This window comes from Ciconia boyciana, chromosome 25 (genome assembly GCF_034638445.1).
Source record: "Ciconia boyciana chromosome 25, ASM3463844v1, whole genome shotgun sequence".
Taxonomy (NCBI): Eukaryota; Metazoa; Chordata; class Aves; order Ciconiiformes; family Ciconiidae; genus Ciconia; species Ciconia boyciana.
In genome coordinates this window covers 6,192,708-6,211,297 of record NC_132958.1, presented here as the reverse complement: position 1 = coordinate 6,211,297, position 18,590 = coordinate 6,192,708, and the positions used below count along the sequence as shown (strand labels likewise).

The 18,590-nt window shown below is 53.7% G+C and overlaps 1 protein-coding gene across 7 annotated transcripts in view; it reads left to right on the top strand.

Moving 5' to 3' along the window:
• Positions 1-2,296: 2,296 nt before the first annotated feature.
• ANK1 (ankyrin 1) overlaps positions 2,297-18,590 on the top strand; it is a 40,983-nt gene continuing 24,689 nt past the window's right edge. For 4 of the 7 annotated variants that reach the window (XM_072845988.1, XM_072845987.1, XM_072845985.1 and 1 more), the window contains exons 1-3: positions 9,702-9,755; positions 11,853-11,954; positions 17,544-17,642. In XM_072845988.1, the coding sequence (XP_072702089.1) occupies positions 9,717-9,755; positions 11,853-11,954; positions 17,544-17,642 (240 nt within the window). In that variant the 5' untranslated portion in view covers positions 9,702-9,716. Of the gene's footprint in view, positions 2,400-2,425; positions 2,581-3,909; positions 4,203-9,701; positions 9,756-11,852; positions 11,955-17,543; positions 17,643-18,590 lie in introns of those variants that run through there. The other 3 variants (XM_072845989.1, XM_072845990.1, XM_072845986.1) reach the window with 3 other exon arrangements.

Here is an 18,590-nt window from a genome sequence, read left to right as displayed (position 1 = left end):
GGCTTGGCCAGGCTTGCCAGGACCATGCCTGGTGGTAATGTTTCTCTGTCCCTCAGAGGAGCTCTGACCTGCAAACATCCCTGTTGGGGGCTCTTGAATTTAGGCACTTTTCTCATTTCTCATGGCTGCAGAAAGGCTCTGCCTCAGTGGTAGGGACCTGGGGCAATTCCTTCTTACCGCCCACCACATGGCCTGTAGGCATGTGCCAAAGCACCCTGCGGTTACCATTACAGTACCCCACAGTAACCACAGCTATTTCCTGCTCTGTACACAGTCACGGGGTTTCCCTCCCTCAGCCATGCCGTGGCTGTCGGCATATGATGTGCAAGAGGGAATCCTGGGCTGCAGCCAAAAGGTGAGCACCATGTCCCCTCCTGCACTGTGCAGGGCTCACCTCTCCACCCTCATGGGGAGGACGTGGCATCACTGGATAGCTAGAAATCTGGAAGACTGAGCCAATCTGAGACTGCTCATCCCTTGCAGCCAAAGGGTTTGCCACCCCAGAGATTATCCCGTCCCTGAGTTTGCCTGTAATGGGTTTGTGAAAGTCACCGCTGCTGGTGCTCACCGGTGCCAGAGGCTGCACAAATCAAATCAACACAAATCCTAGTCCCTGCCAGAGAGAGCTCTTGCAATAGAAGTGGGGGGGAACCCATTCGGGAAACAGGTGGATCAATCTCATGGGCACTTTTATACCGCTTTTCCCTGAGGTGTAGTAGGAGGTAACCCCAAATGGATTGGAGGGCACAGGTCTTGTTTCTAGGGCTTTGTCAAGTGTGTCTGTTATCCTGGTGGCTGCAGGACTTGGAGAAAGTTTGCATTATGCTGAGGCAGCAACCCTGAATAGGCTTATAAGCTCTGGCTGGTAAGGTCCTGTCTTCAGGGTGCAGAGGACTCATATTTGCATTCATGACATGCAGTTTTGCGGGGGGGGAAGCAGGATCTGAGACATTGATGATGTTGCTCTGTAGGTTCAGAGCAGAACGCTTTTTAGAGCAAATGTAGTGTGCCAGCCAGCAGTGGCAATGCTCATCCTTTTGACAACGTTTGAGCTCTACCTGAACTGGAGGTGCAGTCTATTATAGCTTAAATACCAGAGGGATCCCAGACTTCCAGGGAAGTGCTGAATTGCACCGGACAAGGGGAAGGTGTTTTCCTTAGACTGAGGTAAGGACTCCGCTTTGCTCTAATGCTTCAACATGGCCTTTGCTCAGTATAAAAATCTCAATTTCTATGTAATGCAAAGCATTTTTCCATCCTAACAGGTTCTCTTGATCTACTTTTCCTGCCTCTCAGCTGATATAAGCTTTCCCAGTGGTGGGCTGGGCTGTTTTATAGGAATTCCCTGGGGAGATACAGCTGGCAGAGCGGTTGTTTTTTCTCTCTGAAGCTGCAAGTGTCACAAGCCGTATTTATCTGTATGCTGCCCAAGCCTTTCCAGGTGTGATCACCTCACGGCCTTGCATTCACTGGTTTGGCCCCAGTGCCTGGGAGGAAGTGCCTTGGCCTTCTTGAACCTGTAATTGGCAAAAAGGGCCAGGTGAATGGTAGCTAGAAATAGAAACCGAGCCGTGCGGCTCCCCTGCAGTCCCCCAGTGCTTTCTCAAGATGGCCCCAGCTTAGCGTCTGATCCAAGATAGGGTTAGCAAAACACAGGCAGAAGGATGCCTCCTGCCAGCCGGGAGTGCAGGCGAGCATGGCTCTGCGGTGTGTCACCCGGAGCCTGAGCACGAGGAGAGGGTGGGACGGGAGCGGTCTCCAGGAGGTCTGTTCCTTTGAACAATCGGTGTGACTCCCTTGCGTGTCTTTCAGAGAGGGCATGCACCAACCACTGTGGACCCCTTGCCTTCTTGCTGCAAGCAAGGATCTCCTGAAGGGATGCTGGAGCAGGAGTCTGCTGTGCAGGTAGAAGGGGGGAAGGGGCGCGTTCATTGTATTGCAGTAGGCTCCAGGCCCTACAAAGGGCCAGGAGCCACTGTCACTAGACCTCATTTGCCACTTCAGTTCCATCTCGGTGTCCTTCATTTGGGACTGTGCCCAGCCAGGTTCTGCAGACACCAGTGAACAATCTGGGGTCTTCTGCTGACTGCCTCTGGCCCAGCCTGCTTTGTGCAGCACAAACCAAGAGACAGCGTGGTTCTGGCCACAGAGCTGTTTCATTTTGCTTTGTGTTTCTGAAGTTTCGTCTTCCCTGGTTCTGTTTGAAGAGCAGGGTTCACGCACGTGGGCTCCTCCCTGTTTACAGCTCACAGATATGTTTATTAAGCGTGCCTCGGGCATGACACTCACTAAACACTTCGTGTCCAGCCTGGCAGCTCTCCCCAAGCCCCTGACGTGGGACAACCTGTAATCACCAGACTCCAGGCAGGAGCCTCCCCGTCGTGCCGCCATGCAGGCAGGCAAGTGTGAGTGGTGATAGGGTGCAGTCCTGCTGCTGATAAACCCTCTTCCAGGCTGGCTGCGCACATTTGGTTTGGCTGCAGCATTCAGCGTAAGTAGGCTGATCAGAGCTGCAGACCCTGGCTGTCCAGGGTGAGCTGACTTTCTCCTGCAGCAATGCCATGCCTGCATTGCTTGAGGGTGAGTACTTGGGCATGGTAAGGGGCTCGCTGGGCAGCACTGGGGGAGAGGAATCAGGTCAGTTCTCAGGGTGTTGGTTTGCACGCAGGAGTTTAGGTATATCCTAGCCAGTAACATGGACTTAAGTCTGGTCCAGAGAAAATGGCCCTTGTCCCCAAAAGATTGCAGATAAATGGACCATAGAATGGCAGGAAGGGTTTGCTGCCCTTCTCAGGTCACTGCGAGCTTGCCTAAGGTCATGCTGGGAGCCAGTGGCAGAGCCTGGCGTTGAATGCAGAATGGCTAGGACCCCTGGTGCTGTACTCACCTCATCCTTCTCACCACTGCTTTGTGGGCAGAAGGGAGGTGCCCCCAAGTGTTGGGGTTTTGTGCTATTGTAATGGTACATGTTGATTTCTGTGTTATCTTTCTTATTTTACCCACCCGAAGCGCTGGGACAGGTGCACAGGATGACGTTTCTTTCCAGGCACAGTGCTGCACTAGCTCTGCTGAGGAGCAGGTGGCTGTGCTGCTATGGCTTTGCTTGCGTGTCCTCACCAGGGATCAGCTGGCAGAGATATATTGCCAGGCCTGTGCTTCAGGTGCTTTCCTGTCAATGCTTTCTTCCCTGCATGGCTTCTGGAGGCTGCACCCCGAGCGCTGGCCAGGCCAGGCTGGCTGAACGCTGCTAGCAGTACGTCTGTTGCAGCCAGGGCGCAGGGACTGTACTGCGATTCCTCGCTGCGTGCAGATCCTAGCAGAAAGCCCCCCTCGCAGCGCTTTTGCTCGTGCAGGCAGGCAAAGCAGGTGTGGACTAGCCCTGCTGAAGCAGAAGTAGAGAATGAGTCAGAACAGACTGCAGAAATTAGGAGCAGTTTATAAGCACCACTAGAAAAGAGAAGGAAGTTTCTCCACAAGGCACCGGGCAGACCCTGATGGCACGGTCTGGACTCCAGCACATCTCCTGAGTGCAAGGGCACTGCCCAGAGCCCACAGCAGGCTGGAGGCTGGTCTGCAAGGTACGCCTCAATCCCTGGCTTGCATCAGGCAGGCTCAGAGCATGTCTCTGCTTTCCCCCTTGCACTGGCAACCTGCTAGAGCCCTCTCAGCTCCCCAGTGTTCATTGCACATACCTGCCTGAGCCATGTCATGGTCCAAGGGAGGAAGTGCATTAGGAAATGCATTAGGAGATAAAAAGCAGTTACAGTGCTGCTGCATCTCTCTCAGCAGCTGTAAGCCCTGTTATGTTGTTAGAAGAGGTGTAGTGCCTGAGTGAAAAGCTCTCATGTATTGTCTTCAGTCACAGTCTATATATTTTCTGGTGAGGTAAAAATAGCTTTTCTTTTTCAGGATATGCAGAGAGCAGAGGCTCCTGCTAACATCAAAGGAGAGTGACAGCTTTCCCCTGGGTGTGCGTGGCCTCAGCTGTCAGGAGCAGTGGCTGTGTTAATTCTTGCCTTGCTTTGGCTCTGTGTGAAAGGAACAATGTCCTGGTCTCCAGCTCCCTGTTCAGACCTCTGGACCAGCCCCTATTCCTCTCTCCACTCATTGCTGCTGGACCAAGCACTGTACTTCATTGGGGAAGTGATGGTTTGCAAATGACAGAACAAGACGCTACTACTTAGAAAATCCATTAGTAGCAGGTGGGAACTGGCAGAGGCAAGCTTTCATAGAGCTGTAGGCTGTAGCACCGGGGGATCCTTATCAGAAGGATCAGTCTGCTGTGTAGGGCAGCTCCCAAGTCCTTGTTCAATGCAGATTAAGCTGCTTCTGATATCTACCCTCCTCAGAGTCCTGAACCTGTTCCAGCTTCAGCAGCTAGCAAAGGGGACCTGTGAGGGGGGAAGAAAGGAGCCAAGAGGCAATGCAGGTGCTGTCTGTATCTGAATATGCTCAGCAGGGACCGAGTTCACCTTGGCCCTGAACTGCACCACCAGTGACAGTCCAGAACTACCTCTCCTGTTAAGAGTGCATAAAAATGGGCTTTCCGAAAGCTAGTTACTCGTGTAATGATGGAGGATTGTGCATGATGGAGGGGCCAGTCTGGTGCCTGTGCCTGAAAGCTTGCCCCCTCTTCAGTACTTTCAAAATGCTAATTGACAAGTTGCTTCCTTTCCCACAAACCTGCCGGGGCCCTCCTTCTTTTGCTTCCGGATTTCTCCTCTGCCAGTTGTGCTGAGTTCTCTTCCAGTTCTAACAGCCCCTTGCTGCCGGAACATGAGCAGATCTTTCATTTCCTGCATGCTCCAGTTCACCTGCTGCAAGGTGGTTGGGCTCCCCCCTGCACTGGGGATCTCTGCTGGGCATATAAGCCATTAGCCTCTGTGGTACATACCCTGGGGAGGCCTGGGGCTATTGTGAAATCTCCACTCAGCAGAAGGGAGCATGGACAAAGGATTTACTCAGGCTGGTGCATGAAATGAGAACAAACTCACTTGGCAGATGCCTTCCAGAGATGACCTCTTGTGCCTTGACTCTCATCAGTCCTATTAAGATCTGTGGACCTATCCTAAATCGTGTGGGCAGGGGTGAGGATGATTAGAGAATAGAACTTGGGCATATGGATTTGTCCTTTGATCTGATGAATTTTCCCGATGCTTTTGCTTTTCTCTTTCATCTGGGTTTGCAGTATGTGCCTGGTAGCCTGTTCTCTGTGCTCCGCTGGCTGCCTGCCTGAGGCTTTGCTACTATGGCCTCTCTGGAGATGCTGTGCTCTGCTGAATGCTGTCTTCTACTCAGAAGGCAGAAACCTGCCGGTAGGTTTTGTTTCCACTGTGGGGACCACTGGGAGTGTCAAGTTTCTGTGAATACAGATAGGAGAGAAAGTCCCTGTAAGGCAGACAGTGAGATTTCTGTTTCTGGGCAGTTTGAGTTGAATCTCCAATTCAATTCTCCTGATCTTCCCTGATCATCTTAGAGAGACCCTAGGTGCCATCTTTGCTCTTAATCTTAGCAGCTGTTTTGGTGTGTTTCCAGGACTGACATATTCTTCTCATCTGATGAGAAAGGATCCAGGTTATTACCTGCATACCGGGGCACTTGATGTCTGCAAGGCAGGGAGGTCCAAATGAGCTCTGGCTCCAGAGAAATCCCTATGTTGGGCAATTGCTTAAAAGTAAACCACTACACTGATGTAAGGTTTTGCTGTCTCTGCTGGAAATAATGCCTCAAAAGTGAGGATCATGCCCACTACTGGACACAAGCCCATGTGAGCAGAGAAATGTCAAAGCAAATGTCAAGGGCTGTTGCAAGGTTTATTGCACTACCTCCCCAGCCGGCAGCACTGACCTTAGGGTCCAGCACCCTGGCACTAGCAGCTGGAAGTGCCTGGATGACCTCCTAGATGTGAGCTAGACCTTTCCACACTGTCTAGGTAGGATACCCATAACAATACATGGCTTTGGTGCCAGGATTCAGGTTTGCATCTCACCGCCGGTCCTGGTGCTCTTTGGTTGTTGGGGTGATTGTGTGCTGCCCAGCCTGCCAGGTGTTTCCTTGCTGGACCTCCTCTGTCCTCTGCTCCATGAGCCCATGTCAGTCTGGCTCTGTTTCCCCCTGTTCACTGGCAGACTGGACACGTACAGGAGGAAGTGTGTCTGCTTGGCAAGGCCGAAAGCCACTGCTGCCTGCCCCAGGTAGGGCCAGGTAAAACTGTGCCTTTCCCCTAGCAGCAGCACATGACGTTCGGCAGGGATTGTGGCCCTCCTGTTGCCGTTTCTCTGCTGTTCACACAGTTTTTACATCCCAGTTTGCAAGATGCCTCGACTGACTTTGCTCCTAATGCATCCCAGAGAAAGGGTGGCACATGTTGCTCCTGATAAGGGGTTTCAAGCGAGTGTTAGAACAAAGGAGCTGCAAACAGATGCCTGCAGTGGAGCAGGAGCTGCTAAGCTCCTTGCTGGAAGGAGCGCATGGCTTCCAAAGAATACAAAAGAGACAAAAGAGTTTGAAGATGCAGAGTTATCATTAGTGGCAAAACTCGTGAGATAGCAAGAAACCCGTGTAGGGGTGTAATTGCTTTCAAGATCTTTGCTATAGAGCAGCCATAGGAAGCTTTTCATGCAGCAAAGCCTGCTGCTCCTCACTGGCAATGTTTTCCAGGAGCTAGGCCTGGAAGAAACAAAACTCAACGAGTGCCAGGGCTGGCAGGAGGGTGCCTGCCCCAAGGACGGTGTACATGGGCCTGGTTTGCATCCTTCTGCCTCTGGCATGCAGGGACTAAGGCAAAACCGCCACACAGCCAGCTTCCCTCTCTTCCCATGTAGACGTCAGCCGTGTGGCTCAGCAGCAGAGCAGACCCAAACTTCCTGGCCACTGGGTCTGACTGCTGTTTGGCAGAAAGCGTTTTGCTCCCCAAGGCGTGGGAAGTAATTTGTTATTTGAAAGTTTGCATTGCAATTCCTCTGTTCTGGTGTAAGAGCAGCACTGTTCCTCAGTGAGGCCAGAGACTCTGAAGATATGCAGCAGAGACCAGGGAAGGGGAAAGGCAGGGGCTGAGTGATGTGACTGACAATTGAGACTCTGGGAATTCCCTGTAGCACTGCGTGTTTCAATTGCAGCACAGCTCTGGCTGTGTGATACCTCTGGGTAGAGAGTGAAGAAAATACAGCCCATTTCAAAAAAACTCACAGTGACCGCAGGCTCCCCTACTCATCCCTCTCTGTAACTAGTCCTTGCGGCTCTTCCAATGGAGCAGGGAATCAGCTGGTTTCAAGCGTCAAAGCACTTTGTTTCTGCAGGCAGTGAGAACGTCTAGTGGATGCTCGCAGCCTCGGACTGGGGGTGCTGCCCCTCACCTGCCTGTACTGTGGCCTGGTGGTCGTGCGGCATGGGCAGGGCTGCTCTCCAGGGACTGCTGGAGTCAGAGACTTGTTTGGAAAGGGCACCCAGTCCCTTTCTTCTGGCATCTTTGGCCCTGTCCATAGCAGGACATGTTCCCAGGCAGTCCCACAGACCTGTGTGCGCATCCTTGCAGTGAAGGGGTCCCACCTCCTCTGGACCTCCTCGGCAAGAAGACAGTGCAGCCCTTCCTCATGCCGGGTGCTGTATAAACAACGATGGAGTTGCAGTCCCTGCTCAGGCTGCCTCATCATTCCAGATAGAAGAGACAAGTGAGCAGATAGGGTAAAGAGGGCAGTGTAGCAGGATGCACGTGTGCCTTTTGCCAGTCTGGAACAGTGTAGCAACTTGCTTCTTGCCTGTCTTTGTGTCCCAGAAAACACTGTGAGATCAGCACAAGCCCCTGAACTCATTTGCACTTGGGAATCATCTACTTGCAGCATTTAGCAGCTTGTATGGAGTGGGCTCCTGACAAATGTGGCCACCTTTCACAGAAGGAGGCAACGTTGAGGCCCTCCCTTCCTTTATCAGTGATGTGCAGAAGGAGCTGGTGGGAGCTCCTCCCTGGGTGGGAGTGAGAGCAGGGCACTGCCAGAAGAGATTAGAGGAGGACTCCGACCATGGCCAGAAGACAGAGCAGGATTACTGAACCTCTGACTGAGCCTCTGGTTTGGCAGAACTTCCCCTTTGCTTATTGCCTTAGCCACGGCTACAATGCAACGGGCTTGGTCAGGTCCAGGCTTCTCATGTTGTGGTGAAGGGGCTGGGACATTCATCCAGCGGAGTAATGCTTTGAGGGGTGAGGCTGTGAGGGCAGGAAGACACCTGTGAACAGGAACAGAGGAAGCCACTAATCAGGGCCAGGAGAGGGAAAGGGGAAAATTTAGATTGTCAGCAGACAAGGGGAGCTTTTTCCTGAAAGAAAAGAAGGAAGGAGAATAGAAGCACAGTCTGATGTGCTGTGGTATGTTTTTTACTTTAGAAGGTCTTGGAGCACTTTGCAAAGTCCAGATCTGAGGCTTCTCTCTCGGGGAACTGCCGGCAGCAGCCTCCTGACACTTCACAGCTTGAATGTTCACAAGTCTGTGGAGCACGACACCTGTGTGTAGGATTTAGCAGCCGTGTAAGAGTGCAAGCGGTACACAATGGCAAGTGAGGCAGTTTATTTTCTCCCCTGGAATAGCTCCTTCCTGGAAAATTGCTAGGAAGGCAAAGGAGAATGGAAAGAAACAATACAAACTCCCCAAAGAAAGGAAAACCAGTAGAGGCAGTCTCTGCATCTGGAAGCAGTTGCTGTATATCCTGGGGCCCATGGATAGCGAGTGACTGCGTGTGCATCTGTGTACAAATACCGGGGGGTGCATGTAGCATGCCCACGCTACGCTTTGTGCTTATTAGTGGATGGTAACTGTGCAATGTGCGTGTGCCTGTGTTTAGGTACGTTGGTGTTGTGCTGACTGGGATGTGTGTGTGTATCTTTTTGATACGTACATCTGCTTGTGTCCATAGGGTCTCTGCATTTCTTGCTGTCACTGCTCCCTTTTGCTGAAATTCAGGAGATGGCAGTGAACCAATCCATACTTCAGTTCCCTGGCTAATCTAAAGTTGTCTTGATCTCCGTGACACCCCAAAGTAAAGCGAGCTCTTGTGAACAAATGCCCTCTGAGTGATAGGTAGGCAGTCCCAACATGCACGCATCAGAAGGGCAATATGACTGCAGATCTATTTCCTCTGCTTTTACCATTTGAGCTGAGCTATCCCTTCTTCTCTGGCTGCATGTGTTGTCTGACTGCTGGTGTCTGATGTCCTCCATCTCTCTATGCATCTCTGAAAGGTGCATGCTGAGCACAGGGAGCAGAAGGGCAGTACCTCTGAAGCCCTCAAGCCTCAGCACGTTCTCCAAGGCCCTGGCCCCCAGCATCCGGAGGGCTGGGAGGGAAGCAGGACCCCTCTCCTCTGTGGCAGGTGTTACCTGTGAAATGCCAGGCTCCTGGGCATGTCTGTGGGGCTGTCCTTTCTCTGCTGTTCCCGAGGTGGTACCTGCAGCTCTGACCCGCTCCCTGCCCTTGGCAGCAGTCATCTGCTTTCCAGAGGCGGCTTGGTATTAAATATCCTGTCTGACACAATAATGGAGAGAAAATGAACAAATTCCATTAGCGGCTGGCGATCCCTGCAGGGTCTGCGTTGGAGCGAGGAGGGAGCCTGTATTTTTAGATAGAATGCAATGTAACTTACTGGCTCTCTCAAAGCTGGGGAGTAGATAACCAAGGAGGGAGAGAGGGGACACCAGGCTCAGGTTTCAGCTGAAGTGCCGGACTATGGCAGCACGAAAGGGCAGGTCCGGTCCAGACGTGGCTGTGAGTATACAATGCACTTCTCCTTCGTGCCCACAGAGACCTCTGCTTTGCTTTTGTGCTTGCTTTGTGCCTGTAGTCTCTGCTGCTGGGCGTGCTGGGGCCTCGGGAGCCCCTTTGCTGCTGGAGCCTGTAGAGTTTTACCATTTTAATCTTCACAGCTCCATGTGTGTCCCATGGGTGGTAGAGGCTGGCTGAGCTGTGCTTTGATTTTCCAAGGGGTTTGCTGTCAAAGGTCTGTGCTGTGGCTGGCATGCCGGCAGCATAGCTGAGGTGCTGCCCTGTCATTGATCCTGACCTGAGATGCAGAGGCTTCTAGCAGGGTCTGGAGTTGGAAAAGCTCTTTGCATTCAACCTGTTGCTTGAAGCTGTCAGTGTTTCCTCGCTAGACCCCAGACAGCACACAGGGCTCAGAGCACAAACATGCACTTCTAAGCACAGCGCTGGTGCTGCCTTCTGCCTCTTACAGTAGATCGTCCTGTATGAGCAGAGCACTGAGGTGCCACGTCGTGTCTCCTCTGTGCTCACAGCCCTCCACAAAGCCGGCAGCTCTGCCGTGAATCTGGGGGCTCTTCCCAGATGGACAGGGCTCTCCTCTGAGGTGGCAGCAAGCGGAGCCAGCTGGCACAGGCGGTCATGCGATCAGCACGTGTTCCCCCCACACGCGGAGGCTGCGCACCGGGACAGGGCATGGTGGTGCTGCCCTCCACCACCTGTCCCTCTGACGCTGTGGGCTGCCCCAGAAGGGGCCGTGGCACCCGGCCACTGCTGCGGGAGCCCGGGCTGAGTTCTGCGGGGCATGCCCGGCACCGTGGGGGCCAGGACACTGTGTCTGTGGGCCTTCCTTCTGCAGGGGGTAGCAGGGAAGTGGGCCCGGGACGTGGCTACGTTTCTCTGGGGTAGGAGGGTCGGGCAGAAGGGATGGGCTGGGGGAGGCAGATGGTTGAGAGCAGAAGGCAGCCAAGTTGTGCTGCTCCAAAGTCCAAATTCGAATGGCTGAGGCTGCAAAGAGAAGGGAATAGAGGAGCCCTGAACCCGTGTGGTGCATCACCCTGCCTAGGTCTGCCTCCCGCTCTGTCCTCTGTGGCCGTGCTACTTCCGGCTCCTGTCCAGGAGCTTCCTCATCCTGGGTGCTCCTCTGCAGCCAGGCTGTGGGCACTACAGGATGGCCTGGGATGGCAGGACGTAGGGTCTCGTAGCACAGGAGGTCCCTTGGTCAGTCCCGACGTGAGTGGTACAAGAGGGGTTCCAATTTTCTATTGGAGCTGAAGGCAGAGCAGTGTGTCCTGCGCCCTTGCCATGGATGTCTCACGGCTCTTTGCTGCAGAGAGCCCTTTGGGCTGGACCTAGCGGGCAGGCACCAGCTCGTAGTTGCTGGTCCAAGGTCCCAGCCTCACAGAGCCACATCACTGCATTTCCGCCCTGTTGTTCTCCAGCTTCTGGTGAGCCATCCCATGGTCCTCATTTGCTGCCTTACACTGCTAAATAGTGTTGCTCGAAGCATTGCTGTGCCTTGCCTGGGGTGGCTGTGTTTTAGTGGTGCAGGGAGGCACTGCCTTGTTTCCGTCGGAAAAGAGAGTTGCGACTTTCCTGGCTGCAGGGCGCTCGGCCGGGGTAATTGTCCCTGGAGCCAGTACTGGAACTCGCTGCTGCGGCTACCCAGCGGTTTCTGGAGGACGGCAGGGGTGGGCTCACCACAGCCGTAGTGTAGGCCTCGTCCATCGCTGCAGTCTCTCAGCCAGGACACAGAGGCGTTTCCTGGGCCAGGGGAGGCGGCCATGGTTGCAGGAGTGCCCTTAGAGCTTCTTCCCTGCCCCACCCGCAGTGCTGGGATGAGCTGCAGGCCTCACGTGGCTCTCCTGCCCCATCATCTGGATGCTCTTCCCTCTAAGTCCAGGTCCCAGCCCTGCGTCTTCCTCTCTGATTTGGGGCACCTCAGTCTGTCCCAGCAGTTCCCACCTTGACCTGCCCAGCCTCTGCCTTTTCTGCCTGGTCTCTGTAGTCATGTTCTCTGCAACCGAGTGAAGAGCTGGCCCTGCGCTGGTGATGGGGGAGAACAGGGGGACTCTGAGTCTCATGTTTTTCCTTTTTTTCCCCAAGGCCGATGCTGCAACCAGTTTCTTGAGAGCTGCAAGATCTGGGAATCTGGACAAAGCCTTGGATCACCTCAGGAATGGGGTAGATATTAACACCTGTAACCAGGTAGGTGAAACCCACAGGGCTTCTGGTACCATCTCTAGTTCATGTCAAAATGTGCCACGCGGTGGCTCCCCCAGGCCCGGTGACAGTCCCTGCACCCCTTCCTTACACTGCTCCCTAGGATGGGATGGAGGCAGGGAGGTTCCCGTGGCTGCTCGCTTGCTCTGCTCTGCGTAGCTGATTGGGAGGACCTGCCCTGATCCCACCGTCCTGCCTGCCCTGGAGCAGAGTATAACTTGGTTGGTAATAAATTGCCTGGCAGAGGAAGTTTAAAAACTTTATGGGAGAGGCTGCCTGTCCTGGCCCCCCTCCCCTCCTGCTCCTGATGAAGCGTCTGGGCGTGAGACACAAGCGGTGCTGCGTTAGGTGGAGTGCAACGGCAGCTTTGCTGTGGGGAGGTGATTTCCTGGGGATGATCTGCCCTGCAAAGGCATCGTGCAGTCTCCAGGCACGTGTCTCCAGAGCTGTGGCATGCCCAGCCAAGGGGTAGGTGCGCACCGCCCTGGCAGAGCATGGAGCCGTGACTGCCAGCGTGGTGGGGGCATCCCTGGGGTGCGGAGTTGAGTGTCCTGGCAGACGCCATCCTCCTCTCACCACCTCCACCACCCCCTACCAGGCTCCAGGCAACCTGCAGCCCCTTGTCCCTGCCTGTGCCAGGCAGCTGGCCTAGGAGCTCCTAACCAGAATTGAGCTCAGGAGAGAGGCCACGCAGGACAGACTGCAGCATGGGAGCAGTCCCTTGCTGGGAGGCGTCCCCAGCTGAGCTGGGTGGAAACAGGTCCTCTGCTGGGGAGGAAAAGGGCTGACCAGAAGGCAGATCTGGACCAGTTGTCTTTCTTAGGGGCAGGAAGGGCAGCAATAGCTATAAAGATCTGGGGAGCCTGGCAGTACTGCCTGAGGCGTAGCAAAGGGCATTAACAGGTAAGCAGAGAGGGAGATCTGAGGCTCCTTTAGGGTCACGAGCAACTGGGACAGCTGGAAGGGGCTCAGCTGCTTATCAGAGAGCAGAGCCGATAGCTGTGAAGTGCAGCTCAGTGGCTGGGATGTCGCAGTAATCACTCTTGGGGGTATTCCCCTTGCCTGCAATGCTCAGGCTTTCAGATTCCCAGAAGCTGCAGCTTAACACAAGGAGGGGGTGTTTGCAAAATGCTGGTCTTGGTGGCTTGGGAGGTGTTGGGCAGGTGGAGCCCCTCCTAGCCCAGAGCAGAGACAGGTCTGCCCCAGGAAAGGAAGGCTGCAGGCACAGAGGAACTGTTTGCATATAATCGACAGAACATTTTGTATCTGTGTAGCTGCCAAATGCAAGTGGCTCAGCCTGAATCAGGGTAGGTGCTATAGGGAGAGACTCAGGGGGCTTGGGCTGAGCAGGGGGGTTGGACAGACGGCACTGTCGGCTGCTTTCCAGAGCAGCAGTGATGCTGGGAAAGCTGACTCAGCAGGTAGCACAAATGTGTATTCACCTGGTTCAGTATCAAGTCCCCAAACCAGGCGTAGTTCAGACCTGCTGATTTGTGCACTGCAGTGGCCAGTGCAGTTACTGCAGACAGGTTCCCCCAGGAAATGTCACCGTCTCCTTTTCTTTTCTGACTGATGGTACCGCGGAGGGATGGTGGGCTTCTGCAGGCCCCTGGGGCATACTGCAGCTTGCATTCTCCTCTCTGGGACACTAGATGAGGTTTGGGGAAAGCTCAGGAGATGCTCATTTTGTTCATCACTGTATTATCTGGATTATTAGTTCATAATCAGCTTGCAGATACTCTCAAAGACTTCTGTCCTGAGGCTGTGTGGGGACATATGGGATTTAGATCAGAAGGGTCTTGTAGGGAGAAGAGGTAGAAAATTTTCAGTTTCAGAATCCTTTGAAGATGAGCTTTTCCATGGGGTCCTGTTGGTGGGTTAGAGACTCTGACCCCATAACCATTTTGGAGATGTACAGGGCTTGAAAAAGGAAAGGCTGTGTGGCAAGCTCTTAGCACCAGGCTGCAGGACTTGGCTTGCACTCGGCACTGAGCAGATCGCGTGCTTGCACCTGGCAGGATCTTCCAAGTTGCTGTGCTTCATTTCAGAATTTGGACCAGTCATTAAACCAACTGCTGCTCCTTTAGTCTCTCTTGGGGGAGCAGAAGCCCCTGTAATTGAGCCACAGCAGCGGGCCAGTCGCTGGAAGCAGTCACACTGCTCCCGCTTCTAAACACTTAGCTGCAAATGAGCAGAGACTAATAGGTGTTTAATGCACCCACTGCTCCCTTACAGAGCTCTGGGAAAGCAAGTCACAAGGAGCAGGGAGATCCTGCTGCTGATGTCTGTGCCGCTCTCCTCTCCAGGAGGGACTGGGGATGCTGCCATGTGTGGCACATTCGTGTATGCCCTGTGTGTGCAGAGCCTGGAGCAGAGCCTGGCAGGGAAAAATCGTCTTTCTTTGCTTGTTCACCAGTGTCTCAGAGAATTCCCTCCTGCCGGTTTCTGTGGGTGTCTGGAGGAGAGGGGCAAGCGTAGGCGGGGGCTGTGTTTGGCCACGCTGGCCCATGTCTTCTGAGATGGGAGACTCCACAAGCAGAGCGCGCCACGGATGTTCACTCATTTCCGATGACAAGCCTAAAAGCAGAGGGAAGATTTCTACGTCTGCTGCTCCTGTACCGCTCTAGTGCAGAGGAATATGTGGTTCTGGAGAGGGCTCTGCAAAGAATTAACACAGGGAGACCCAACCACAAGCTAAAGACAATGGCTTTGAACTTCTTCCTCACCCGGAGAGACAGTCAGTCATCAGCTGTCTCCACTGACTGGCTGCAAGTCCTGTTTCCAGCCAGATTTCTGGTGCTGGTGAGGAGATTTAACACCTTGATGGGGAGCATGTGGCTACAACAGTATGAGGCACTTCTTTCAGTGATGTCTTTGCGCTGATTCCTGCCATCTCCCTGAGGTTAGATGGCACTTTGGGGTTTACTTCTGAGGAATATCAGACCTGTGGGAAAGGTCCAACCTCACATGTCCTGTATAGAATAAAGAGGGATATATGTGGTCAGACCTATCCCACAGGCCCTGTATTCTTACTCAAGTGCAGAGACCTTGACATGCCATCTGATCTTCATCCCGCCGATTTCATCCCCTTCATTGCTGCCATCCGCATCAGTGTCTTCATCATCCGCTTCTCTCGTGTTTCAAATTCCTGCATGCTCCCATCTCATCCACGAGCAGCTGGAGGCCTGAGGATGAGCGCACCTTGGCCCCTCACCAGCAGGGAAGAGTGCTGTGCTAGCACAGGGTGCCAGGAGATAGTCTCTGTTGGGGTGGCCAGTCACAGTCCTGGTGGGCAGTCCAGGGCAGGGCCCTGCTTTGGTACAGCCTAAGTGCAAAGTCCCAGCTTTTGTGTTTTTCTGTACAGCTGCATTTGTCGCATTGACAGCCAGCGACTGGGATTTCTGGGAAGCGTTTGCGGCATTTAGTGAGGGGAATACAGCACCTTTCAAATTAAGCACATCCTGTGGTGGTTTTGGGTCAGATGAGCTGTCAAGCCAAAGCAAATGTGCAGAACAGCCTGTATTGTTCCTGGAGCAGAAATACTGATGGGCCACTGGGAAACGATCTTCTGCAAACATTGTGCTTATTGCTGTAAAGCCAGAGAATAATGATTCCTCGCAGGTTTTCAGCACTGAAAAGGTTATTTATGAATCCCTTGCATAAAAGGGCATATGTGCTGAGGAGAGCAACTGAGCATCTGTGGTCTTGCACTCCAGGCGTTTGTTGCATGAGTGTAACTGAGAAAAAGCGTGTGTGTCTGTGGCCACATATCCAACTTGTGAGCTCACGAAGGTAAGGGTGTCAGTGACCATCTGTATGGGGTTGTGTAGGTGTGTCTCACTTAAAGAAGCTGGGCTTGACCGAGGCGATGGGCTCAGTGTACCCAGGCCTGGTTGGGGAGCGTTTCCTTTCGGTGGCTCTGTTCTGTGGGTGTTGCAGCATTCCCACGTCGTTTTCTCTTGGAAGCAGGCCTTTTGTGCTTGAGGCTGTAGGGGACTTTGGAGTTGGTGTGCTGAGGAAGCCCTTGGATTTTTAGGTTTTTGCTCTTTGTGCTGTAATCAGAGTTGAGCAAAAGAATCTGTGACTCTTTGACTATGATCCTGGATAGCTGGTGCTTTGAGAGAGAGAGGGTGGAAAACCTTTTTCCAGTATGATAACGCTCTTGAAGCTGTTCTAAGTTTAACTGGAGTGTTGAGGGCTGGAACTGGAGCCTCCCCAGGCATTTTCTGCTCCCCTACCTATATTCAGATGGGGATGAAGCAATTCTGTGAAGTGACCTTCCAGTGCTCTACAGAGGCCGAAACAGATGGTTGGGAGGTGGAGTGCTTGGGCAGGACTGTGTGCTCCCAGGGAGCTGGCGTCTCCCTGCCACATGACAGCATTGCGTAGGGGTGAGTGAACGCAGTGCATCCACCTGGGAGAAGAGAGGGACAAGGAAAGTTTGCCTTATGGGGAAAATGTGACATCTGAAATTGCCTGCAAGTATTTAACCTCTTTGCCAGCAAATATTCCAGCCCTTTTGTTCACATCTGGGAAGCTGAAGAGGGTGTCAGAAATAATGGAGCAGAAGCTGTCTTAGGAGCCTCTAGGGTGCTGACTGGCCTGACACCTCCTTCTGACAGCCCAGGGATGCTAAAAGGGCGCTGGCCATCCCTTTGCTCCTAGTCCTCAGGTTCCATGTGTAGCAAAAAGATGAGCTAAACTGGGGCACACGCAGAGATGTTACTGAGAAGTCACTTCAGTTGTTTGGGAGCTTCCTGGAACCAGTAGAGCTTAGCAGTGGCACAGCCGACACTTTCTCTGCACCCTTTGCTGCAGCTAAACTCAGAGGGATCAAAGCCAGCCCTCTGCTGAGCATGAGCTGCAGGATGGGGCTGTTGGTGGGCAGTCTGCAAAGCCAGAAAGAAGCCAGCTGCTGGACTGGAAGCTCCTGAATTGTTGTAAATTAAATTTGGCTGCTGCTTGATACAATCATTGTCCCAGGCAGAGCTTCTCACTGCACTTCTGTTGGTGTAAATGTTAAAGTTTAAGGTTTATATGCACACTTACACAGCAGCTCTGGTGCATCCTCACTCTGGGCCATACACAAAGCTCAGTTCTGTGCTTTAGGTTTGAAAAGCCTGACTGCGGGCAGGTGATTGCAGGGAGAGGCACCCCCAGAAAAGTCACTTGAGCAGAGACGGGATTTGACATGAGGGATGTGTCATGAGCACTGAAACAGTGCCTGTGGCACCAAACACACGCTGAGCTGTGGTGCCACCCATCCGTAGGAAATCATCTATGGGGGCTGCATGTTTTGCTCATGGAGAAACCCCCAGCATTAGTCAGCAACTCAACATTCAGCTGCATGCAGTTGCCCTGGCAGCACAGAGACAACCACGGCTGTCGTGCTGGACACCAGCGCAGGACTCGAGGGCAAGGCAACGGCTCCTGCTCCCACCAGCCTGGACTTTCTCCAGCATGGGCCAAATGCCCACAGTTGTGTCTGCACAGGAGCTCCGAGTAGGGGGTTCCCCGGAGAGCCCCAGCCCCAGCAGGTGACTAATGCCTCTCTCCCACCTTTGCTCCCTCCAGAATGGACTGAACGCCTTGCACCTGGCCTCCAAGGAGGGCCATGTGAAAATGGTGGTGGAGCTGCTGCACAAGGAGATCGTTTTGGAGACAACGACCAAGGTGAGGAGAAGGGAGTCTGGTCGCATTAGTCATAACTCCGCACCCTGCCATTGCTGCCAGACACACCAGCAGCAGCGGAGCAGTGAATCACGCTGTTTGCTTTTGGCCCCTGGAAAGGCTGTGCTGGTGGCAGTGCTGCTGGGCTGGGGCCTGGGGACCAGGCTCTGATTTCAGCGCAGTCGAAGCCATGCTGGGCACCTCCAGGTGGGTGGGAGGTTCCTCTCCACCCATGCGTCTCCCCGTGGGGGCCATGGGGGCCACTGTGAGCTCAAGAGGGGAGTAAGAGAAGCCACAACATGTGCTAGTGATGTCTTTAGTCATGTCTCCTGCCAGCACTGGCTGATGGCTCAAGTCAGCCCTTGCTGCCCCAGGGCAGCCCCTGCATGCTGCAACACTGAAGATGGCCTTGGTACCATTATTGCAAGCCTGGAGAGCTCTGGTGCTCCGTAAATAACCTATAATTCTCTCCTTGCATCACCACGGTGGGGTGTGGTTCTTGCTCGGTGGCAAGCGAGACAATGGCACAAGCAAGCAGGGCTGACAAATGAGCAGCCTCCAGCACGGTCTGAAGGGCTGTGAGAGCAGGAGGGGGCCTGGCTTGCCACCTCCCCAGTGCTCTGGCAGGGCTTGGGGTGCGGAGCAGAGTCTGGTGTTCTGCCACACTGCCCAAAGGCACAAGTCGGAAGAGCCTGTGTCTGCATTTTCCAGCCTGCTTATCATCCCTTAGCTCTGCTGGGATGCCTTGGCTACCAGGGCGCACACTGCAGTTTTGCCTGAAGACTGCCAGCTCAGCTCCCCCATCCTCCCTCCCCTCCTCATCTCTTGGTGCTGGAGATACACAGAGCCTGACAATGCCTACAGCTTTTGCTGCCAGTAACTTCATGGGAAAGATGAAATCACTCTCTTCCCTGGCCAGCAAATGTGAAGGGTAGCTGCCTGGTCCACAGC